Source organism: Citrus clementina, unplaced genomic scaffold, assembly GCF_000493195.1.
Source record: "Citrus clementina cultivar Clemenules unplaced genomic scaffold, Citrus_clementina_v1.0 scaffold_5, whole genome shotgun sequence".
NCBI classification, from domain to species: domain Eukaryota; kingdom Viridiplantae; phylum Streptophyta; class Magnoliopsida; order Sapindales; family Rutaceae; genus Citrus; species Citrus x clementina.
The window spans coordinates 29,422,077-29,445,041 of record NW_006262201.1 but is presented as its reverse complement, the minus strand read 5'-3'; the positions used below and the strand labels follow the sequence as shown (position 1 = coordinate 29,445,041).

Genomic DNA, 22,965 nt, shown 5'->3' with positions numbered 1-22,965 from the left:
ACAAAAATATTTTTTCTTGACTGCAGACACTTGAGCCGCAATACAAGTGTTTGCCTAGTAGTGAAGAATGAGAGTTGGCTAAGCAAATGCTGGATTATTTGAGGCATTTTTCAAGGTTTACTGAGACATTTTCGGGTACAACATACCCACTGCTAATCTATTTTTTCCATTAGTTTGTAAAATGAGGATTTCATTGAAGAGGTGCCAAACATCAGATGTTCCTGCAATTAAGAACATGACGAATAACGTGATTGAAAATTTTTTAAAGTGTTGAGACGAGATCAGTGGGATATTGGTCATGGCGGTTATTCTTGATCCGAGATACAAGATGATGTTGGTTAATTACTATTATCCAAAGATTTATGCAGTGGGTCTTAAAAATCAGCTTAAGAGAGTGCGAGAGCTTTGTGATGAAATGATGAATTATTGTGAGGCCAAATCCGCAACTACGAGATACGATGTTGTTGGTGAGTCTTCTACCTCAATTATTGTTCCTTCTGACCAATCTCTATTGATTTTGATGATATAGATGATATGAGTGATTTTGATGTATATGCAACCCAAAATTGTCAACCTATTAGTTCGAAGTCCGACTTAAATAGGTATTTGGAGGATCCTTTAATCAAAAGAACTCCATACTTTGATGTTTTACAATGGCGGAAGATGAACAAGGGCAAATATCCTATTTTGGCTGAGATGGCTAAGGATTTGTTAGGCGTACCTGTGACAAATATTGCCTCGGAGTCTGCTTTTACTACGGGGGGTAGAACATTGAGTCCACATCGGAGCATACTACATTTGGACACATTAGAAGCGATCATGTGCTCTCAGTATTGGTTATGGGCTATTAGCAGTCGATGAATAAAAATATTCTTTACAAAACCAATTACTAATTACTTTTGCTTTACTATTTATTTTAACATTTTATTTTTGTTAGGTGGAGTTCCTAAAGAAAAACTTTTTACTCGAGAAGAATTGAAGGATGAGGAAGGAGATGGCTCGCAAATATTGGATTAGTTTATTTTTTATATTAGCAGTTGTCCAATAATCATGTATTAGAAAATTATATTTAAGGTTTTTAGTCTATTGTAGTATTATGTATTGAATAATAATTTTTTTTAAAAAAATTACAATTTTATTAAAAAAATTATTTACAAATTGGTAAAAGCTCAGGCCCATCTAATTCTAAATGGGCTTTAAGAGGGTCTAGGTTTTTTACAAATTATATGGGCTTGGGCCTGAGCTTGACAAAACCCGGCCCAAGTTCTTAAATTTCCAAACCAAAAAGGAGTTTTGGGGAGGGGTAATTTAGTTCATAAAAAATGTGCCTAGTTATTATTTTAAGCAATGTTGTTCTACAACTAGTTTTGATAATGAGTTTTTGGAAATAACTATATACGAAAATTTCCCATAAAATTACTTGTTCGGACTAAACTCAATTTGTCGAGCCCGACCCGAACCCGACATTTTACCATCCCTATGACATCAAACCAGGTTCAAGGCTTCAAGCACTCAAAGTCAAAACATAAGTAAGACTCGTCAAGATCACCAAAAGCCAGAACAAAACTACAATAACACAAAACATAAACATTCACTGCCACACACACAGAGCACAGTGCAGAGACACATCCCTCTAAAAGACTGAATCCTCTTGTCTTTACAAAAAATAATCTTTAAATTCAAAAGTCATTACCACCTCCACCATCTCCATCTCCTCCTTGGAATCCAAAAAATTCTTTTCCGGCTTATTGGGTTCCGGATCTGCCTCCCACATCCCCTACACCTCCCCTTTTCCCTTGTAACTCTCACCTCAGTATACACAAATTCAATATATATTTCTGTTGTCTCCATTCAAGAAGCCCTTCCATTTACTTAAACCCAAGACAAACAAACAAACAAACGAATCCCTCATCAAAACAAAACATATCAACACACAACACTAATTATGTCTACCACTGGCAATGGCCAAGAAAGCTTAGGAGATGACTTCTTTGAGCAAATCTTGTCCGTCCCAACCGGTTACACCGACCCATCTGCTGCTGCTTCAAACTCCGCTGATGACATACCCATGTTCCTACAGCTGGGCTCCGGCGGCCCTTCTCCTGGTGCCGGAGGAGGCGCCACCAGTGCTGCTGACATAAGAAGTTTGGCTATGGGAATCAGCATGGGAATGATGCCTCTAGGGTTAAATTTGGAGCATAGCTTCTTAAGGCAGCATGAAGATCATAATAGTAACCATAACAACAACAACAACACTAATGCTTCTTCTTCTTCTCCTAATAATTCTTCTGCCACTTCTGGAATCAACGTATGACTCTTTTCTTCTTCTTTTTTTCTTTTTCTCTTTGCTTTATTTTTTCTTTTTTAACTTCTTTCTTGTTCTTCCTTTTTAATGAAATGGACTTGTTTGTTTGTATTTTGTGTATCTAGTGTTTTAGCAAGATTAGGATATGGATTTTTGTCTGCCAATTTTGGTAACCATGAAAACGTTTTTTCATCTGTTTCTTTGTTTTATGCACCCACGCAATTATCGGCAAACCCACCAGCTATATAGCTTTCATTATTGATTCATGAAGTTTTTTTTTTTTTTTTCAAAAACAAGAATTATTCATATTTTGTTGGGAATTTATCAGCTTTGTTTCTCCAGCTAGTGGTAGAATTTTCTGACAAATCTTCCATACTTCCCCATGAATATTCTCAAAATCCGAAAATATTATGTTGGGGTGGGGTGGGGTGGGTTGTCTTTGATATTCCTGGATGGCATTTCTGTGAAATAAATTAAACAACGAGGGTAATTTGGTCAAAACACATGGTTTTGTACATTGTGGTAGGAGAGAGATTCCGTGCACATGCCAAGTTTGTTTCCAGCGTTTGGACAGTTGCAAAGTCAATCAGCCCGGCCGCCGCTGCCACGTCCTCCTCAAGTACAGCAGGTATATTTTTGGACAAAAATACCCCTCTGCATTTTACTGCTCGTATGAAAATATCAGCCATTTATATTTATACTACAATCTGTGAACACCGCCAGTTTGAGCATTAGCTCGAAAATCTGTTACGACATTCAGAAAAATTTACTCATTAATATTCGAAAAGATATATAATTTCATTTAAAGAGATTGAGCTCCATAAGGTACTAAGCTCAATGGCTAGATTAAATAAGTTATTTTTATTTTTCATTTTTATTTAAACATGCTTATAAATCAAAATGTTCTGAGTTTATCTGCTTCTCTAAATATTATTGACAAGTTAACTCCCTTTTCATCAAAGTATTTCTAAACACTGTAAATAGTTTTACTAATTTTTTAAATCCAGAAAAATATAATTTTCTTTTCATTTATTTCACTTTTGACCTTTTGGGTTGAAAAATTAAAATCTGGTCCCTTTTTCTTTTTGTTGAGCAAGGTAGGTGATACAGTAAGTAGTTCATAGAAATATTTAATTTAACCGAGGGTACGAGGCTGTGATGTGCACGCGCGTTGGAAGAGCGTGGGGATAGTGCCTTTCGCTTTCTCTTTCGTAGAAAGTGTGTGATGAGTACTGACTACTGACAGAAAGCGAGACAGAATGTGTCGTGCACGTGCGAGAAATTTCAGACGTGCGGAGAACTTATGCAATTAGCCAATTATTATGTGATCTTATATGCGTTCCTATGTTTATCGATATATATATATAGCCTATATATATATATCCCCGTGTAATAGGGGACCGATTCGTCATTTTAACCACTTAGAATTGACGGAACACGTGGGAGACGCCCATATGTTTGATATAATTAATGATTTTGTACTAAGTTTTCAAACTCTTGTGAAATGGTCCATGTCAAAGTTTTTGACTTCTGTGGATTTGTTGATTCCGTCCAAAACCCTCGTTTGAATTAATATTTGCAGATTATTAGCATGATTATAGGCAAATTAAGCTCCCCAACTTTATTAGCATGATTATAGGATTATTAAGGTCTCCAAATTGATTGAATTGTTAATCTTATACATATTGGTTATGTGTTGAGTTTCTTGATTACAGCATTCTATGTTGAAATGTATGATTTACAAATGAATCTATGAATTTATTTTTTGTCGAATTTCAATAGGGAAAACAAATATTATTAATTAAAAAAATTGACACATAATCCGATGTAATTTAATATCTTTACTGCAATCGGAATAAGTTTCTAGATACGTCCTTGATATTAAGGAGAATTGATATTAACTTGTCCTTATGGTTCACAGATGATTATGGCTCATAATATGATATTGTAGAATATCTTACTAAGACCGTAAGACCAATTGATTTACACATGGTGTTCCTGGGCTAAGATATTATAATATATATGATATAATCCATTGGAGTTGCCTGTATGTTGTAAAATTTGCTGAGTGAGTTATCATTGAGCAGAAATATTTACATTAGGCCATTTGGGAATCTGATAGAATCTATTGTTAAGTAATGTATGTGGGATTATTTATTTTGTATTGCTCTTAACTATCATTTTTGTTGCATCATTTGCCAAACCATAATGCAGTTTCAGAGCCAACCAGCAGCCGCACCGCAGCCTCCAGCTGTCCGTCCAAGGGTGCGAGCAAGACGAGGGCAAGCCACGGATCCTCACAGCATTGCCGAGCGGGTAATATTGATTTCTGTTTGACTCAGTATTATGAAACTAATGTTGCAAGTTTTTCCTGCGCCACAAGAATACTAGCTTAGTCTTGCACTCAAGGCAATAAGTTCTTTGAGTGTCTATGTGAGTTGTTTGATAATTGAACAACAAGCTACTATCATTTCTTCATTATAGATTAAGAGCTTCTTCGAACTTAATGCGCAAATAGATAGAATAGCAGCAAATAACAGGTATAACTACCAAACATATATCCGTTCTTAAGTTATGAACCAACAAAAATATTATTCTAGACCAACTGTTTGCCATCGGATATAGCGTTGATGGTTAAAGTCTCAATGCTTATCATGGTTTACAATTACTCCTCCCAACATTCCATGGCTGTTTGCCTCTGCTGCTACCAACAAATGTTTAGCTTGTTCTTCATGGTTCAGTTGCGTAGGGAAAGAATTGCGGATAGAATGAGGGCTCTGCAAGAGCTGGTTCCTAGCTGCAACAAGGTAATTAATGTCTTCTTTTGCAGTTACTTTATTGACTTCTTCATGCTGTTATATGTTGTGTAATTGTTCTGTTTTCATTGATTTTGCTATGCATTTTGGACTTGCTATCACTGTGAGGTCTAGCTTTCATGCATATTAATACATTCTACATTTCCTTCAGACGGATAGGGCAGCCATGCTTGATGAAATCGTGGATTACGTGAAGTTTCTAAGGCTTCAGGTCAAGGTACTGTAAATCAAAATCCCAATTACATAATGATTTAAAAAGATCTTCTGTAGCTCTCTATATTGTTCTTTACATATCTACTTAAATCTGCTAAACGCCAAATAATTGATAAGTTCTTTGCATTTGCGAACCCTTTTCACACATTTTGTCACAATTGTCTACTGAACTCAGCACCACCATCCAAAAGTTATAACTAATTCCAAAAGATGCTTAGCAATTTTCTTCTAAAGTCTTTAGGAAGTCCAATACCATTGCACTATGGTAGGCCCTTAAATGTTGACTTATCTTAAACATATATGAAGAGCTTAATATATCCGCAATTGAAGTTGTTAGAAGTCAAGCCTAAAATGATCCTTGTCTGGTGCTGGAATATCCAAACCGAATCATGTCATTTTTTGAAATATGCTTCCCACCACTTTCCTCATCTTTTGGTCTACATGTCATTTTCATTTAACATGTATGAACAGGTTTTGAGCATGAGTAGACTGGGTGCAGCTGGTGCCGTGGCTCAGCTTGTAGCTGATGTTCCTCTGTCATCAGCTCTTGAGGTAGAAAAAATTCGGAAAACTTCACTTTCTATTCTGTCTTTTTCTTAATCCTGAAATTTTTCTTTGATCCATTTGATGATTAAGGGAGAGAGCATTGATGGTGGAAGCAGTCAGCCAGAATGGGAGAAATGGTCAAATGACGGAACTGAACAACAAGTAGCCAAGCTAATGGAAGAAGACATTGGAGCTGCTATGCAGTTCCTTCAATCCAAGGCACTTTGCATCATGCCCATATCACTTGCCAGTGCAATCTATCGCACCCGTCAACCGGATGCCCCAGCATTCGTCAAGCCTGAATCGAGCACCCCTTCATAGTGCCTAAACAACAATTGGAGTCAGCAGTTGCTCACAATGACTCAAAATATTAATCACGGTACCTATTCCTATAGTATACTTTGGTCTTCTTATCCAACGAATTAATCAAATCCAATGCAACGTCACATTCTCTTTCCCATAATTAGCTAGGCAAACAAGGGAGTGAATGATGCAATGCAATGCGATGGTGATAAGGGAATTTTTTCAAAGTTCTATTGATGAAGCTCCCTTCAAAAAATTATAAGGTGGGGTTTAGTGGTGGATGACCAAAAGTACTGGTTATGAGAAAAACTTGCTTTTATTTTCTTTTTGGTTAGTGCGATGTGGGACCTTTTAAAAGGGATGGATGGGTATGTGTATGATGTATTTGCAGAAAATATATTCAGTGCAAGTTGAAACATATGCAATGGTCGGTTGTTTTATAAAAGCAAAGTTGGAAGGTTCTGGTTTTGAGGGGGGAAAATATTTGTGATGCTCAGATTATTTATAGGGTGAGTTTGTTTTCTTCTGCAAAAGCAAAAATGAGACTTTAATTTCTTTTTGAAGAATTGACGAATGATTGTGTGAAAAAGAGTGAGAGAGGGGACCATTGCCTAGTGCCCAATATGCCTATCCCATAGAATTATGCAGCTGATAGGTGTAACGACTAAAGAGGGATGGTGACTCAAAATTAGTTTATCAATAATTCAATATCATATGCAAAGAATGCAACAAGTTGTACTATTTATTACAAAATAAGGAATGCGTCACGTTATAACACTAGGTTTTGCATCTATACCTAACATCGAACTTATAGTTCATCTTATTTACAAATTATAAGGTCTTTTCATGTTCGTAAGGGAATTGTTCATGTTGATGAGAGTATTACAAAATAGGTCACATTGGTCATAAATACAAATAGAAAGTTCTATACAAAAACAATCTGCGTGAATGTAAAAGTTAGACGTACGCTTAATGTATAGGACATACTTTGTACCCTAAAATAACAATTTTAATTGGAATGAATTACTTTACCAAAAAGATCTAATGAATTTCTAAGAGAAATTTACCCAGTTTAATCCAATTTTAGCTCTATGTGACTCACCTCCACCACTGTAGGTGAAGACCTCATTTAAACCGAAAACATAATTCTCCATAATGCACAATTTAAGATTTGAATGGAGATCGCAAATGCAAAACCAAAGGATTTAATAAAAAAAAACCAACAAAAAAAACTCGCGAAAACTTAAAAAATACACAGACAGTAAAAGCCAATCTATATGAGTTTCAAACCGAATATATTATCAAAAAAATATTTTCATTTTATTGTATACTGTCTTAGGACTATTTTTTTAGTATTATTTGGAGGGAAAAAAATAAACTCTAGTGGACTGGGCTGGGCCTTTTTTAAGAGAGCATCGCTAATCAGTGACCCGACCCACAAAATCCGGATCCCAATGAATGCAGTGATTTTTTCTTCAGCCCCACAGCTAGGGTTTAAGGCTTTTACTCGTAAAATCTTATTATTATCTCTTAAAAATTTCAAGTTGAGTAATTGGTAAGTAACAGTTATGATTTCATCCCAAGCAGCTTCCTTTTTGATGTAATGGTCTCTGAATTATTTTGCTTTTGTTTTACTTCCACATTGCGTCCTTGAAGCTGAAAAAATAAGCGTTTTTTAACTTTCAATTTTTGTTTGTTTGTTTGAAGTGTCTCCTGTATTGCTTTTAAAATAATCCCACATAACAAGATTGAAATGGGTGCATGCAAAGTTTTTTAAGCTGATTTTTTGTTGATTTTTCATATCTTAATTCTGTGCATCAGTCTCTCAACATTTTTTTTTTCTTTTTATACAGAGGGATCAAGATTGCCAGATGCATCAAAACTTTATAGGAGTGGAGATTTTCAAATCTGGTGATATATAGTTCTAGAATTTTTTAATCAAGTGGGCATAAACCTGTTTCATGATAGAGCCCTGAAACTAGAATTATGCATTTGTTGCATGGGAGGCAGAACCTTTTGGAATTTGAATGATAGTGATCATCAATGTAGATTTTGGTTTGAGCTTTTGTTCCTCACGGGGAGATTGACGGATTGTCGCTTTTGGAATTCAAATGATAATGTTTAATCAATTTAGATTTTGTTATGAGCTTTTGTTCCTCATGAGTAGTTTGATGGATAGTAATTGATGTTCTAAGAGTTGGCTATGTTGAACTTAATCAATTTTTTCACTGATGAAGGTCTATGGGGCGCTTATTTAGCTTTTGAATTCTTTTTATTCCCAGTTTGTTGGATGTTTATCTATGTATCGTTATAGGAGCGGTCTCCGCTTTCTCAGTTTTACCTCAACGATTGGAAAAACAAAATGGGATCCAACTGTATCACTCGAACTCAATCATCCAACTCTTTTTTTGCTTGAAAAATGTGGTTCAAGGGACCATTTTAAACAGATTTTGGGGCAGATGATGAGGAGTAATCTCATTGGTCAAACATTTCCTATGAGCAGACTCATTTCGTACTCCTCAACTTCAGACCCTGAAAACTTAGACATGGCAATCCTTTTGTTCACTCACTTTACTCCTAATCCAAATCTTTACATTTACAATACCATGATATCTGCTTTATCTTTTTCATTTGGTCAAGCATTCCCTGTGTACAATTCTATACTTAGGTCTTGTATTTGGCCAGATAAACACACACTCCTTTACTTACTAAAAGCCAGTAATCATATATCAGAGGCAATGCAGATCCATTGTCATGCCGTTGTTTTAGGATTGGTGTCCTATGGTTATTTACAGAATTCACTAATGAAGATATATATAGAGAATGGCCAAATAAGGCTTGCCGAAAAGTTGTTTCTATGTAAGCAAAGTCCAGATGTTGCCTCCTTCAATATTATGATTGTTGGCTATGCCAAGAAGGGATGTACTTTAGAGGCAATCAGGCTATTTTATAAAATGATGAATTCAGGTCTTGAACCTGATGAATTTACAGCCTTGGGACTTCTTGTTTGTTGTGGGCAGTTAGCAGATGTGCAATTGGGCAAGTCTGTTCATGCATGGATGGAAAGGAGAAAGAAAGTTAGCTCATCAAATATGATATTGGGCAATGCTCTTTTAGACATGTATGTGAAATGCAAAGAGTTGCAGCTTGCTCGAAGGACATTCGATGCATTAGAGGTGAAGGATGCTGTGTCATGGAATACCATCATGTCAGGGCTTGCCAAGGTTGGGCAGTTGGAATATGCATGTACACTTTTTAATCATATGCCTAATAGAGATATCATTTCTTGGAATTCTTTGATTGCTGGCTATGCCCAGAATGGTGATTACGTGATGATGAGAGAATTATTCATTAACATGATTTTGGATCATGTTAAGCCTGATAATATCACACTGATTAACTTGGTGTCTGCTGCAGCTGAAGTTGGAGCAATAGACCAGGGGAGATGGATACATGGAGTGGTTGTAAGAATGGGAACGATGATGGATGAATTTTTGGGTTCTGTATTGATAGATATGTATTGCAAGTGTGGAAGCATTGAAAGAGCATTGACAGTCTTTAGGGAGGTTAGGGAGAAGGATGTCACAGTATGGACAACAATGATAACTGGATTAGCATTCCATGGGCATGGAAGAAAAGCATTGGAACTATTCTCAGAGATGCATGGGGAGGTAACCCCGAACGGAGTGACCTTTGTTGCTGTTCTTACAGTGTGTAGTCACTGTGGAATTGTGGATGAAGGGCTTGAATTATTTAATAGTATGAAAGAAAATTACGGTATTGAACCACGAATTGAACACTATGGATGTTTGGTGGATCTTTTTGCGAGATCAGGGAGATTGGCTCAGGCACAAGATGTGATTGAGAAGATGCCAATGGCACCAAGTCGATCCATCTGGGGTGCAATTCTGAGTGCTTGCAGAACTCATGGAAATTTAGAAATGGCAGAGATAGCTTCAAGAGAGTTGTTAAAGTTAGAGCCGGAGAAAGAGGGAGGATATGTTTTGTTGTCCAACATATATGCTGCTACCAAGAAGTGGAGCTATTCTGACAAGATTAGGGACATCATGGAAAGCAGGGGAGTGAAGAAAACTGCTGGTCGCAGTAGCGTCGTTGTTGATGGAATTAATCATGATTTTGTGGCTGCGGATAAGCAGCATCCTAGATGGTTAGATATACAGTCCACTTTGATTTCTCTGAATAGTGAAATGAGGTTAGCCGCTGATTTTTCTGTGAAGTTCATCCTACGGTTTCTGGAAGTAAGTTAATTATAATAGTCATCTGATCCCTAAATCTCTGACAACATTGGAGCATACATGGTTATTGGTATCTCAGATACTCAGTGTGCGTTCTGCAATTCTAGTAGTTGCATTTGCAGCCAAAGGTGGATGTTGATGAAAATTTTGCCAAACTAGGTACAAACAGAACTGCATGCATTAATCAATATGATCATTTTATTTGTACAAAATGTAGTACTTGCCTACTGAAAAAATGTAAATAAATAAAAATTGTTCCTGCATGTACACTTTCTTTTACCCATAAAAGATTGAAGTACATATATTTCAACATCACGGTTGTATCTGTTGGAATGAGAGAGAGAATGCAATGCTTGCTACGAGTTTCAACCATAATTAACATGTACAAATTCCTCAACAAAACATAGGAGAGAAAAAAATATTTAGAGGATGCCCAAAATGTTCACCACCACAACTACAAAGAACTTGAAACAGTTCACAAAATTGGAAACTACAAAGTTGTAATTACAGCAATTAACCTAGAATAGCTTGCAATTATCCATTTGTGGTATACAACGACTCTAGCGGAAACAAATCATTTTTTACAAAGTTTGTGTTCACAAAGTATGATATGTACAATGAAAATTACCGTTACAATACCCTTATCTTCAAAATTGACATACATCCTAATCATTAGAAGATTAGATCAGTAAAATAAACTGAAGTAAAAGCCTCCGAATCCACTAAATATAGCTCCAGGATTCCATCCGAAAACATTCAATTTCCCTCATTTCCCACCAATTAAACTTCTGCAACAAGATTGCTGATTCTGTAACAAATAAAGTCAAGCTGTGACAAATCCACACAACAAGACAATTCCCATCATCAAAAATCCAAGTTACTTGCAGTTTGGCAACCAATCACACTCCCACAGAACTAGCAGTAACAGTGCCACCATCCTTTAACCCTTGAAGGCACATATGTAATGTCCTTTGTACACTGTCTGCAACAATTCTTAACCTGCCCTGTGTAAGGTCACCAGCTGATACTGGATTAACTTCCACAACTCGAGCAACCCTTTGTTTACATTTCTCCCACTCATCAGTACGTAACCAGCAAGCTCGGCCCCCATGGCTACCTTCCATACCAAGAAAGGAAACATTAGGGTTTTCACCAAATGAATATCTCAACCTCACTGAGACGCAGTAGGGCAACCAGGCAGCACCACCAGCAGCGTTTATATGAGGTATGTGAGCCGGATCCAAAACTACAGTAAGTGCAAAATCAACAGAATTATGGGGCCTATCATAGTGGATATTGCTTTTAGAAGCTGATGAATTCACAGAACCATCATCCACATTAAAACCACTGTGATTTTCAAGGCATAGTTCAATACGGGGTTTTTGCGAGGGAGCTATTTCGCCGCCTTGTGTCTGAGCTAATCCTTTCTTCCATGCTATTAGTTTTAAGAATTCTCTTAAAACTGATATTGGCAGAGTAAGGAGAGTAATGAATGATGCAACACGAGAAGCATCATATGGTTCTGATGCAACACGGCGACTGAAGTAGTCACATATCTCTCCTATTTCAGATTGAGTTAATTCCTCTTGGGCAGTACTAGAATTTTGCTGCTGTTGCTGCTGCTGCTGTTGATGGAAGCGTTTCACACTCAGAACTTGTAGAAGAAGTTGAACCCTGTGGACACTAACAGCAAATACATAGCCCCTGTAGAACAAGGAAGACAAAGATTTAGGGTAAAAAATGCCAGGTCGTATGATAGCATATATGTTTTTAAATATGCAAGATTATCTTTTCATGAAAACTAATGTGTTTCAACATTAGCAGATGAGCGAAAAGGCTTAGAATCTCTTTCTGAAGAACCACACAAATTATTCCTTCCTAGCAATCTGTAAAACACAAAAAAAAAAAAAATGCTTTCTTCTATTGTTTAAACAACATGGATGTGCCTTTGTGCCTTGTTACATTCCAGTTATCTTCCTCACAAAAGCACAGAAATACCTTACATAACCTACTTCAGTACTTCTAGTTTACCACCAATTTCATTCCTCCAAGAATTTATAATAGCAAAATCTTTCTTCAACGTGTTAAAATATCCAATGTCCTTCCATACAATTCTCAAGCCACCCAATTTAGGATAGTGTCTAATTAGTTCAAGCAGAATTTCAAACTCAAGTAGTACAAGACGTCAGGGGTTTGAAGCGTGCTCACAGGGTTAGGGAAGGAGTTTAATTTCCATTTCATGCAACACTTCAAATTAAAATACCAAAAATAATAAAAAGAATTTTAAGTGTTTGGAAAGATCTGCAGTGATTTAAAACTAAGATTTGGTTCATGTAATGCATAATTTAGAAGTAACTCTTCCAGTCTTACCCGACAAAGAAGCGCAATGCAGGCTGTTCTTGGTCCAAATTTAAGAGTGCACCTTCATTGTCCTTCAAAATTGACCCAAGAATCTCTTTCAAAAGATCGGGTAACTGCGCAAAGAGCCATAGTACTCCAAGGTACTTAAGAATGCCTCTTAGTACCTTCTTGAGAGCAACAAGAGGAACCCATCCACCTCCATACCCTCCATCATCACCAAGACCAATAATGGCAGTATTCAGTTCTCCTCTCACGTGAGCAGGGACACTGGCACCTGGAGATCTACGTATAGGCAATCCTGAGCTCACAACAGACAGGTTTGAAGATCCTGGCATAGGATTCCCAACACGGTTCAAGGCAGCAACTTGGTTCACTGCCCTAGACATAGCAGCAGAACTAGGTATGTTAACTCTACTTCCATTGGCACTTGCTAGCTGTGAGCCTGAACTTGGGTTTGTATTCGCCATTCCTACTGTCTGTTGACCACCAGTGATATTAGAATCTAATCCATTCAGCTCCTGCGCAACATGCTCCATGATGAAAGGCCTAAATTGAGGGCATGGTAACGACCCTCCAACTGAAGGGCCCCCCTTAGGTGGTGTAGCTGGTTGCAACCAAACCTGGTCTCCAGCAAAGCATCGCATGTCAACAGCAAAATGTTTGCGATATATGATTCGTATCCAGTAGGGGCCACGTAGTACAACAGAGACGTCAATAGGCAACAGTGAGCTGGGGACAATCCCAGGGCCACCTCGCCCTGCAGCAGCTAACATTGCAGCCCCATGAAGGTTAGGGTTCCCAAGAGGAACTGTAGAAGCCGCTCCAACAGGGTTCCCCGTTGAAGCAGAAGTCACCTGACTAACATTTAACCCCGTTGGAGCAGAAGTCACCTGACTAACATTTGTGGTTGAACCGTTTGGCAGAAGCCCCTGGGATGATGAGTAGCCTGTTTGTTTTGGGATAGTAGAAACGGCTGTAGCTACCCCTGGAACCCCCGGACCAGTACCAGCTCGCGCAGGCCGTGTTGCAGCTCCAAGAGCATGCAAAGGTCCTGCCGTTAGGCGAATGCAGTCCAAAAGGGAAGCAACTTCAGCTCCATTTATGAAATCTTCAAGGAACTGCTCAATACAGCAAAGGGTAGGCATATTATTAGCATGCATATCTGTGATAAAAGAACACTGTGGAAAGAAGGAAAAGAAAAGTTCAAGGTAAGGCTACTACAACATTATATTTGAAACAAACATCTGAGATCAAATGGCAACAGATTCAATGATGAACTGATAAGGGAGTTACTCAAAACCTTAAATACTAAATTCAGGTCAATTTAAATGTTATCATTGTATACTTAAGGATTCAAGAATGTTGCCTTTGTATTCAAATCTATGAATTAGAGATAATTCATAGTTTCCAGATTCTCCCAAAAGGAGATTTAGCAGTAAGAATGTATCCCATTTGAGGTTTAGTCATCTAATTGGTTTTCTCTATGTAGTTTTATTTTGATCTTCCCCACATAAAGTGTAATATCTTCTTGTTTCCTATTATAGGAATTCTAATACGAGGATAGAAGAAACAGTAGCCTGTACAGAAGTAGTGTAACTTGTCATTTTTCATCAAAAAGAGTGAATACAAAGATTTTTTAAAAGCTGACGCTTAAAACAGGGCTTCCCTTCCATGTCATTACTTAAAACTATCATCTTCTTTGTTCCATTTTATTATTGTGCAGCCATTACCAAATTAAACCAGCCATCTTGTCAGTCTTATATCTTTAGTTATAATGCTGGAAATTGAAGAATTTGGATCAGAAAAATTTTCACCTGCTTTATCACAAAGACAACTCTACAAAATAACAAATATACAGTTTTCATCGGATCCATGACAACAACTTCATAACATTAGACCTCTTGAAATTGTTTTCCCTTTACCTGATTGGTTGTAAAATTCAGATAAAGAAATGTGGAAGCACAAAATGAATTGAAGGAAAAAGACTTACACATGATACACAGGACAACACAACTGAAAAAATTTAGGCTTAAGAAAATAAATACAACATTATGACAATAGAGAAGAGAAAAGAGTGACAAAAGAAACAAGAAAAATGAACAAACCTTGGTATGGGGCCAAAGTTGGTCCGGAGAAACATGCATCGTGCAACCTTCTTTACCTGACTCCCACTCAACAACAAAACGAGCAAGGACTACTGAACCAAAACTAAACCACAAACTCATTAATCCAACAGCTTCAATTCTAAATGCCCTTTTCATTTGTTCCGATAACTTATCAGATGCCTCACTAGCACCTTTGCCTCCAACTGGTGCCTTAACATCAAAGTTAGCAGTGCCTTCTTCTGGTTTCTCATCTGCTCTTACTCCAAGCAGCTTCCTCATCCCAAGGGCAAACATTCGAGCATTGGCAAGCCTTTGAATATCAGCAACTAACTTCTTAATACTATCATCCTCAACTGACTGATAACTCAGAACAACACCCTCTGGATCAAAACGGATATGGGAATCTATATCAGATGTATTTGCAATGCGAACCCCAGAACCCCATGGGGTACTGTTGCTTCCCTTTTGGAGTTCCCACAAATCCCTGAAGTGCTGATCATTTATTTTGACGTCCCAATGCATGCTTCCTGGTCTTCCAAGTCGTAAGCATATGTGTCGCCATGTATAGCCACGTGCAAATGGAAGACGGAACCATATATTAGAAGATGCACTTCTTAGTCCCACTTCTTCAACATAAGGAATGTCTAATAACTCCATCTGACTGGTTAGTCTGGCATGCTTAATGCATAAAGAACAATGCCTGACCACATGAAGAAGAGCAGAAATGTAAGTGCTTGAAGGTGCATTCCCTTTGTTTGCTTCAGCAACAAGATTACCATAACTGTATCTTTCAGCCTTAGAAACAATTTCAGCTGATATAAGGCCCCCGGATAAGGGCTGCTGAAAATGAGCTGATTCTGAGATTTTCCTTCTTTTGTTGCTAAGTCCGGTTGCAGCTTCTATATCTTGAAGTGATGGAATCAAACTCAACATATCAGATACAGTACGCTTTCGTGGATGTTTATCATGTTTTGAAACAATATCAGTATCTGCTGCGTGAGCTGAAGAAAGAATATTTTAATTGTCAAATGCAATTCATCAAAAAATAGGATTTTGAAAAAAAAAAAAAAAAAAAAGAACGTGAAGATAATTAGATAAATGTCCCAAAACAGATAAACTCAGAGAAAGTATCTTACATACGGGAGGCGAAGCCAATGAGCTTGATCCAGCAACTTTGATGGACCCAGCAAGGGATCCAGTAACTGAACTCCTGGGTCCATTTGGTTTTGCACTTGGAGGAGGGGCTCGAACAGAAGCTGTTCTTGGGGGAGATAATAGACGAGATGATCTACCCACAGATACTAAATCTTCCTCCACAGTGCCAATCTCAACGGAATGTGGAGATCTTAGAGAAGCCAAATCCTGATCAGACTTTGAAGCCGGCAGTTTCTTTACAGCTGTGCTTCTTGCAAGACCAGATGATAGCGAACTAAAAGAACTAGATTGTACAGGGCCCTTTACATTGCTTGATGAATATAAAGAACCATTATATTGGGTATTCCCAATTGAACCTTTTGCAACATTAAGATGTGACATCTGCACACCTCCCTCCCACCTTGGAGAGGGAGTTCCAGCTTTTACACCATGAAGATTCATTTGCAGAGAGCCAAAATGAGAAGCAGAAGATGTAGTAAAAGATGAAGAAACATTCTGCAAGGTATAAGAAGATGCAGCTGGCCCTTTCTCAAATTCAAACACTTCATCAACAACAGATGAAAAGCTTGACAGAGGACAACCTGCAATATGCATAGAACCGTCAAGGTTGAATTCAGAAATAAGGCCCTGTTCCGAAGTATGATTGGCACCATCAGCATTAGGCATAACGGAGAGTAAATTCCCTTGGTTAAGTATGCTCAAATTGAGTTCATCTTCAAGTATCTGCATCTGACTGATGTCAATTTGTTTGATGCGTATCACACGATTTAAGTCACTAGAAGATTGACCTTTCTCAGATTGATCAGGCTGAGTCTCTACTAATTTAAACATGGGTTTAAAATCCTTATCAAGTTCCATCAGCAAAAAATAAGAGCTCCCACAATCTGGAAAACCCATCAGCAACACAGTTGACCCATTCACCAGGTTCTTTGGTACTTTCATAGAAGCAAACCCATGGTCATAAACCTGCCAGAATCACATCATGCAGCTTCATAAACATTAACGAGATCTGTATGGATAAATACCTAGTAAGAATCCAATAGGCAGTCCATCTAATTGTTCTCTTAATCTAGAAAAGGGTTAAAAAAGGAAAGAAAGAAGCAACGAGAACAAGATTACCTCAAGCCCTAAAAACCTGCCAATAGCAGCAAATAAGTGCAAAATACTTTTGCTTCTCAAGCTTATAAAAACTTCAGCTGCAGACGTACTTCCTTGATTTAAGGCTTCTTCACAATCAGATAATACTGAAGGTGCAAGAATTTTATGAGATGATTGGAGAAGAAAACGGCCATTCCTGCAAAGATTGGAAAAGAAACTGAGGAAATCTACAGAAGATGGATGTCTACCGAAACTAACGATATTGTGAAGAGCCATTATGTTTGTGTTCATTTCTCCTCTGAAATAACAGAACTTCCTTTTTAGTGCCAAAAGGGTTTTTTGACATGTAGGATCCAATGGATGCTAGGTGAACATCATCTGGGGAAAAGGCATACACGCACACAAACAGAAGAAAAAGAAGAAACTTGAACAACACATTATGTTAACCCCAAAATCTTTTTCCTTTCTGGATTTTGTGTGTGTGTGTGTGTATTAATCTCACTAAAGAAAGCACATTGCACTGCTTTAACATCAGGTATTCTTATAATCTTTGAGGAGTGCTTCTACAAACTTCTTTTGTGCTCAATCAAAATGATTTCAGCCAGAACATCAATTTTATCCACATTTTTAATCTGAAAAATAAAGGTCATGATCGGTCATAGATCTGAATTGAATCAAAGGTTGGTCTATCTAAGAAGAGATCAATCCCTTAATTTGAAGGCACAAGCTAAACGTTCAATAAAATCTCTCGACCCCATGTACGATTCAGTTCTACATCTTAGAGCTGAACTAATTAATAGAGATTGAGCTGGAGCCAGGGAGTCAAATAGGTCAGGAAGAAAGAGTCTGAGGTTGAGTAGAACGACATACATCTTGGTTGGTTTCACCTCTTTGCAAGGTGATGACACCTCTCAAAGCATATGACTACAATGAGTTTAGGGTACACTAAACTGGTATGCTAGACTATACCAGGGATGTCGTACATTGCATCTTGAGTGAAGGCCAGTTACCACCTATGCCTATACTCAATTCCTAATATGTTCTTATTGAAAAAGAAAATCTTGATAAAGACCTTGAGTCATCTTCAACGGCAATCAATCAGAGAGGACTACTTATCCTAGGAAAGTTAGCAGGGACAGTGATAAATTGGCAGTCTTAATCTTGATTTACTCCTTCTCATGAAACCATAAATCAACTGAACTGGTTATGAAGCTGACTAGTGAAAAAATTGAAGCTCATCAGGCCATGCCAATGGATGTATTAAAGTAGTGATCAGATTGCAGATGGAACAGGTAGAGAGGCCCATAAAGGGTCAGGTTTAGGTCAGGTAGAACTTAAAGTTTGCATATAGCCGAAAGATATAATGTATTCGTGGTTTGTTTATATATAGCATCATAAATCTACCAGTGAAATGCAGAAAATTGTAACACAGAATTTGTGCTATCGGCAGGAGCAGATAACAATACCTTATATTTATTCCAAGGGTAAAGAATGATGAGCCATATGCACGAACACGTAGAACTTCCTGCCCCTCATAGTCCCTAAATTCAGATTTGTTATCTTTCTGCAAACAAAATTCAATAATGAAGAAATTATTAAGCCGTCTCAAAATCATAAAATCATCAAGCAAACTAATGCATTAAACAGAAAAAAAATCCCATTAACATTTTGAAACCAACCTTTCTATTGTCAGCATCTAGTTCATCCATGAAAGATTGAAGTACAACGTCACTTGGAGCCCGACAAATCTGAATATTCTTACCCAGTTCTTTCTGAATTTCAAGCAAACGAGTGTATCTATTACAAGATATAGCTCTCAGGAGCAGCTTTTCTACATCTATGCAACTTTGGTCTAGTGCGAATTCTGCCTCCTTGCCAGTTAATGGATCTATAACAAATGAGCTATGGAGGCACTTTATCTGTAGATCAGGTCCAGGTTCAATCTTTATAAATGGGCATGATCCTGAATCAGATGAACCTGGGTTTTTATCAAAATCTAGCCAGTAAATAAGTTTTAACCCTGGAGTTCGTAGACCAGCTGAATCTACTTCTCCATCTTGATTTGGTTGTATGGAACTCCCACTCGCTCCATGACCCATACTTCCATCAGATATGAGCTCAAACCGTATTGCATCCTTCCATCTTCCTTGCCGAAGTGCTTGTACTTGTCTTATGACAGTGTCCATAACAAGTGCGACGCATAACTCATGAAGAATCGAGTATAATGTTATGAATGGATTGTCAGCAGCCGACATTCTACGCTCTAAATCATCTCCAAGAACATGACGACGTGATTCTTCCAACTTCACAGGTCCACTTCTCTCACCAACAAGCAGTTCGAGATGCAATATCCTCCACATTGATAGATGTCCTCTGTAACCAAGAGTAACTAACACCTTAAATTCCCCATCCACTCGTAGCAATGCGGTACCACTAGAAACTTTGACCTCAGAAATTTCTTTAGGCAAAGAAACTTCGAGTAATTTAGCCCGTACAAGGGTATCCAATTTTTTCAAAGCAGCCTTCTGCTGATCCTTGGTTAATGTGCTTTGCATACCCATATCTTCAATACATTTTGGTAAGCGTTGATAAGATCCTGTAAGGAAGACTTCAATAGCAGATGGAACATCGTAGATAGGAGCACGAGCTTGCTGTAGCCCCTCATGCATGAAAAACAACGAATCCGCAGCTTGGGTGAAACATGTATCATGACTTGATAGAGTAGATGCCAATTGCTGAGAATAATGTATTAATGGAACCTGCAGTTCAAAGAATATAAATAAGTAAAAGAACATTTTGCCAAATTCCAACTGCTTGGAAACTGAACAAACCACAAGGTCTTAAAAAATAATAAATAAACAATCCAAACTATGGAACGTTAATAGCATTCAACAAGAAAGCTGTCCTGCCACCAGTAGGAGTGCAGACCGATTCAAAGAATTTTCTATGGTAAACAAAGAAGAATTTTCTATGGTAAGCAACGAAGAATATCTATGATTCCAATTCCCAACTTTTCCCTATGCTCCTATTTTATCAGCAGCGAAAACACGGTCAGTGATTCCACTCTTTTCAAATATAATGACCCTGAAAAGAGCAAAAACTAAACCAACTTCTTGCTACACGAATCAAAAACATTACACCCAACCACTTCAGCAAAACAAATTCACAACACACAGATATATTCAAAATTGCATCAATTATTCATCTTTGCCATCTTTTTAACAGCCAATCAAAGAACAAATAAATCAACCAGCCTTAAAAAGGCTAAATTGCCTTTTCTTCTAAGACAAATTAACTAAGAAGCAACAAAGCGAAACCAATAAAACAATGTATTAATTCAAATTTCCATATTTAAAGATATAAACTTTCCAATTAAACAGCCTGAATTCACAGTACATCACTCAGAATTTACCTTCACCCACTAGTCAAAATTCTTAATTTTAATTTTAAGCCTAACCTAGCTTATCAAAATTCTTCCGGGTTGACTGGGAATGACTCAGCAACTAAGTAAATAACTAACTAACTAACCAACCAACTCATTAGTCGCTAACCTGCTGGCACCACTTGGCAAGAACATTGAGGCGGAGCATGCGTTGCTGAGTTTTCACAATATACTTCAACAAGTTAATCTTCTTATCGGTATCGGACTCCTCGCCGGTCTTCGATTTCTCCACCAGCTCTTTGAGCGACGCAAATGAATCCTCCGCCGCACGACTCACCAGAGTCGAAAACGGCACCGTTTGCTGCCCTAACTCCCCCATTTTTAGGAAATTCCCAAAAATTAGGGCTTTTTTTTTTAATTTCCTTTTAACTAAAAAATTTACAATTCTCTAAGATCTGAGTGCCGTGTAAATAACTTTGATTTACATGGGAGATTTATTAGGGTTTCGTTTCGTTTAATTGCCTTAAGTGGCTTCGCTCTTACAGAGTGAGAGAGAAAGTGAAATTTTTTTATTTTTTTTATTTTTCCTTATTTTCACAGAGCGATTCTCTCTCTCTCTCTCTCTCTCTCTCTCTCTCGCTCGATTCGCTAGCTCGCTCCCTCGGTCGTGGGGGAAGAAAGGTGGAATAATATTTTGAGGCCCTACCTCTTATAGACAGGAAAATAAAAGTTATTGAGTGATTGGGTCCCACTTGGGTAATTTTTGCCACATCAGCATACGTTTCAAAATGAAAAATAAAAAAATTGATCTGAATTTGCTTGCTCTTAAGTCTTAACTCTTAAGTCACCACTTTATTAGTTCACGCAAAATTTGACGACTTTATTAATTTATTAATCGAGATGAATTTATATTAGTTGTTTAACAGTTATGTTACATGGTCGGGAATCTGCTCTTTAAACCACTAATTTGTTTATAATACAAATATTAATTGTGTAACGTGTGTGTATATACTCACGTCAAAATAAATCCATTTGTTGTTTTTAAAAACGGAGATGGACATTCAATTTAATTCAGGCAAATAATTTAAAAGTTGTAAATCAATTAGTATTTAAGTTTGAAACTAAAAAATTGATTCGTTAAGTGATAAAAAATTTGAAAAAAAATATTTTTAAAGCAAATAATTTAACATCAAACCAAACTGAATTCAATTCTAATTGAATTGAACTAAAAAATAATGAAATTTAGGTAAAAAGTCTAAAATTTTGAAAAAAAAAATATACAATATTTTTTAAAACTAAATTATATAATATCAAATCGAACCGAACCGAACCGAACCAAACCAAACCAAACCGTACAACCAATTTAGTTATGTAATTTCAATTCACATTCGATTTCGTTTTATAAAAAAAAAAATTAATTTCGGATCAGTCGGAATCGAATAGTGCCCAGCAATAATTGCCTCTTTTTTTAAAAAAAAAAAAAACATTGCTCATTTACATTTATTATGAAGTCTGTAGATTTACGATTGTAAGCATTTTTAAGTTACCATAAAAAAAAATAGTACTAATAATTGACCCAAATGGTGACAGAAAAAAGTGATAGAAATAGATACAAATTTGTTTATATATTTTTCACTTTCAAAGGCAAAACGGGTTAAGTGTTTTAGTCACGTTTTAAGTCACCGTTTGGATCAAATAACATTATCCAGAAGGAAAACTTCAATAGAATCTTCTATAGCTATACTTTGGTAATAGAAGTTTCGATGACTAACTTTCGTGGTGATTGTTGATGTAATTACTGTTGGTAGTGTAAATGCATGCGTACACTTTTTGAAAGGAATAAATTGCTTGACATTTTATTTGATGACAAAACACTCTACCAAAGTCTTATCATCGGTACTAGTAGAATTTTCATCAACTAATTTGCACAGCTCCGTCACTGGAATTTTTGCTCCTACGCTTGGGTGTTTGGCCGAGTGATGATGAAGTAATTTTCTTTGATAGGTTACCCATATTCAAATTTTGAAAAAAGTAAATAATTATAAGATCATATCCAGGTCCAGCGATCAAATTTCTAAATTAGAAAACATGGCCGTTTAGCTGAAGCAAGCTCGTAAAAATATGTGAATGAAAAATATGGCCACTAAAGTTAAACTCTTTAACTCCTAATGTTTGAGTTGCATTCTTATGAGTTATATGATTTCTTTTAATTCTTTTTTAGTTTTGATAATCAAATATTAGACTTTGGCCCTATTTGGTACTGAAGTGTTGTAGAAAAAAAAAAAGTTGTAACCATAAAATAAAGATTAATATTATGTAATAAATATAATTTTTAAATAATAATTTTAACAAAACTAGTAAAAATAATAATAAATTTTTCATCATACAAATGTAAAATCAAATTAACATAAACTACAATAGGTAA

The 22,965-nt window shown here is 36.8% G+C and overlaps 3 protein-coding genes across 5 annotated transcripts; 2 read left to right on the top strand and 1 right to left on the bottom strand.

The window, feature by feature from the left end:
• Positions 1-1,438: 1,438 nt before the first annotated feature.
• LOC18040396 (transcription factor UNE12) lies at positions 1,439-6,640 on the top strand. Of its 3 annotated transcripts, XR_002905303.1 has the most exons (8): positions 1,445-2,308; positions 2,832-2,933; positions 4,520-4,621; positions 5,047-5,112; positions 5,273-5,338; positions 5,806-5,886; positions 5,971-6,259; positions 6,348-6,640. XR_002905303.1 is itself a non-coding variant. In XM_006432864.2 (7 exons), exons 1-7 carry the CDS (start codon positions 1,946-1,948, stop codon positions 6,199-6,201), a joined length of 1,011 nt encoding a protein of 336 aa, XP_006432927.1. In that variant the 5' UTR covers positions 1,445-1,945; the 3' UTR covers positions 6,202-6,640. The 3 variants fall into 3 exon arrangements, 2 of the variants coding, with proteins under 2 accessions (XP_024039682.1, XP_006432927.1); XM_006432864.2 differs by having other exon boundaries at positions 5,971-6,640; XM_024183914.1 differs by lacking the exon at positions 2,832-2,933 and having other exon boundaries at positions 1,439-2,308; positions 5,971-6,640.
• Positions 6,641-8,474: 1,834 nt separating this feature from the next.
• Positions 8,475-10,708, top strand: LOC18040944 (pentatricopeptide repeat-containing protein At3g04750, mitochondrial). The gene has a single exon (XM_024183913.1). It carries the CDS (start codon positions 8,484-8,486, stop codon positions 10,449-10,451), a length of 1,968 nt encoding a protein of 655 aa, XP_024039681.1. The 5' UTR covers positions 8,475-8,483; the 3' UTR covers positions 10,452-10,708.
• A 130-nt stretch (positions 10,709-10,838) lies between these two features.
• LOC18040943 (mediator of RNA polymerase II transcription subunit 14) lies at positions 10,839-21,205 on the bottom strand. The gene is made up of 8 exons (XM_006432862.2): positions 20,710-21,205; positions 18,838-19,917; positions 18,625-18,722; positions 17,180-17,354; positions 16,042-17,026; positions 14,906-15,906; positions 12,810-13,918; positions 10,839-12,143 (listed from the first exon to the last, which is right to left on the bottom strand). Exons 1-8 carry the CDS (start codon positions 20,917-20,919, stop codon positions 11,339-11,341), a joined length of 5,463 nt encoding a protein of 1,820 aa, XP_006432925.1. The 5' UTR covers positions 20,920-21,205; the 3' UTR covers positions 10,839-11,338.
• Between the last annotated feature and the right edge of the window lie 1,760 nt (positions 21,206-22,965).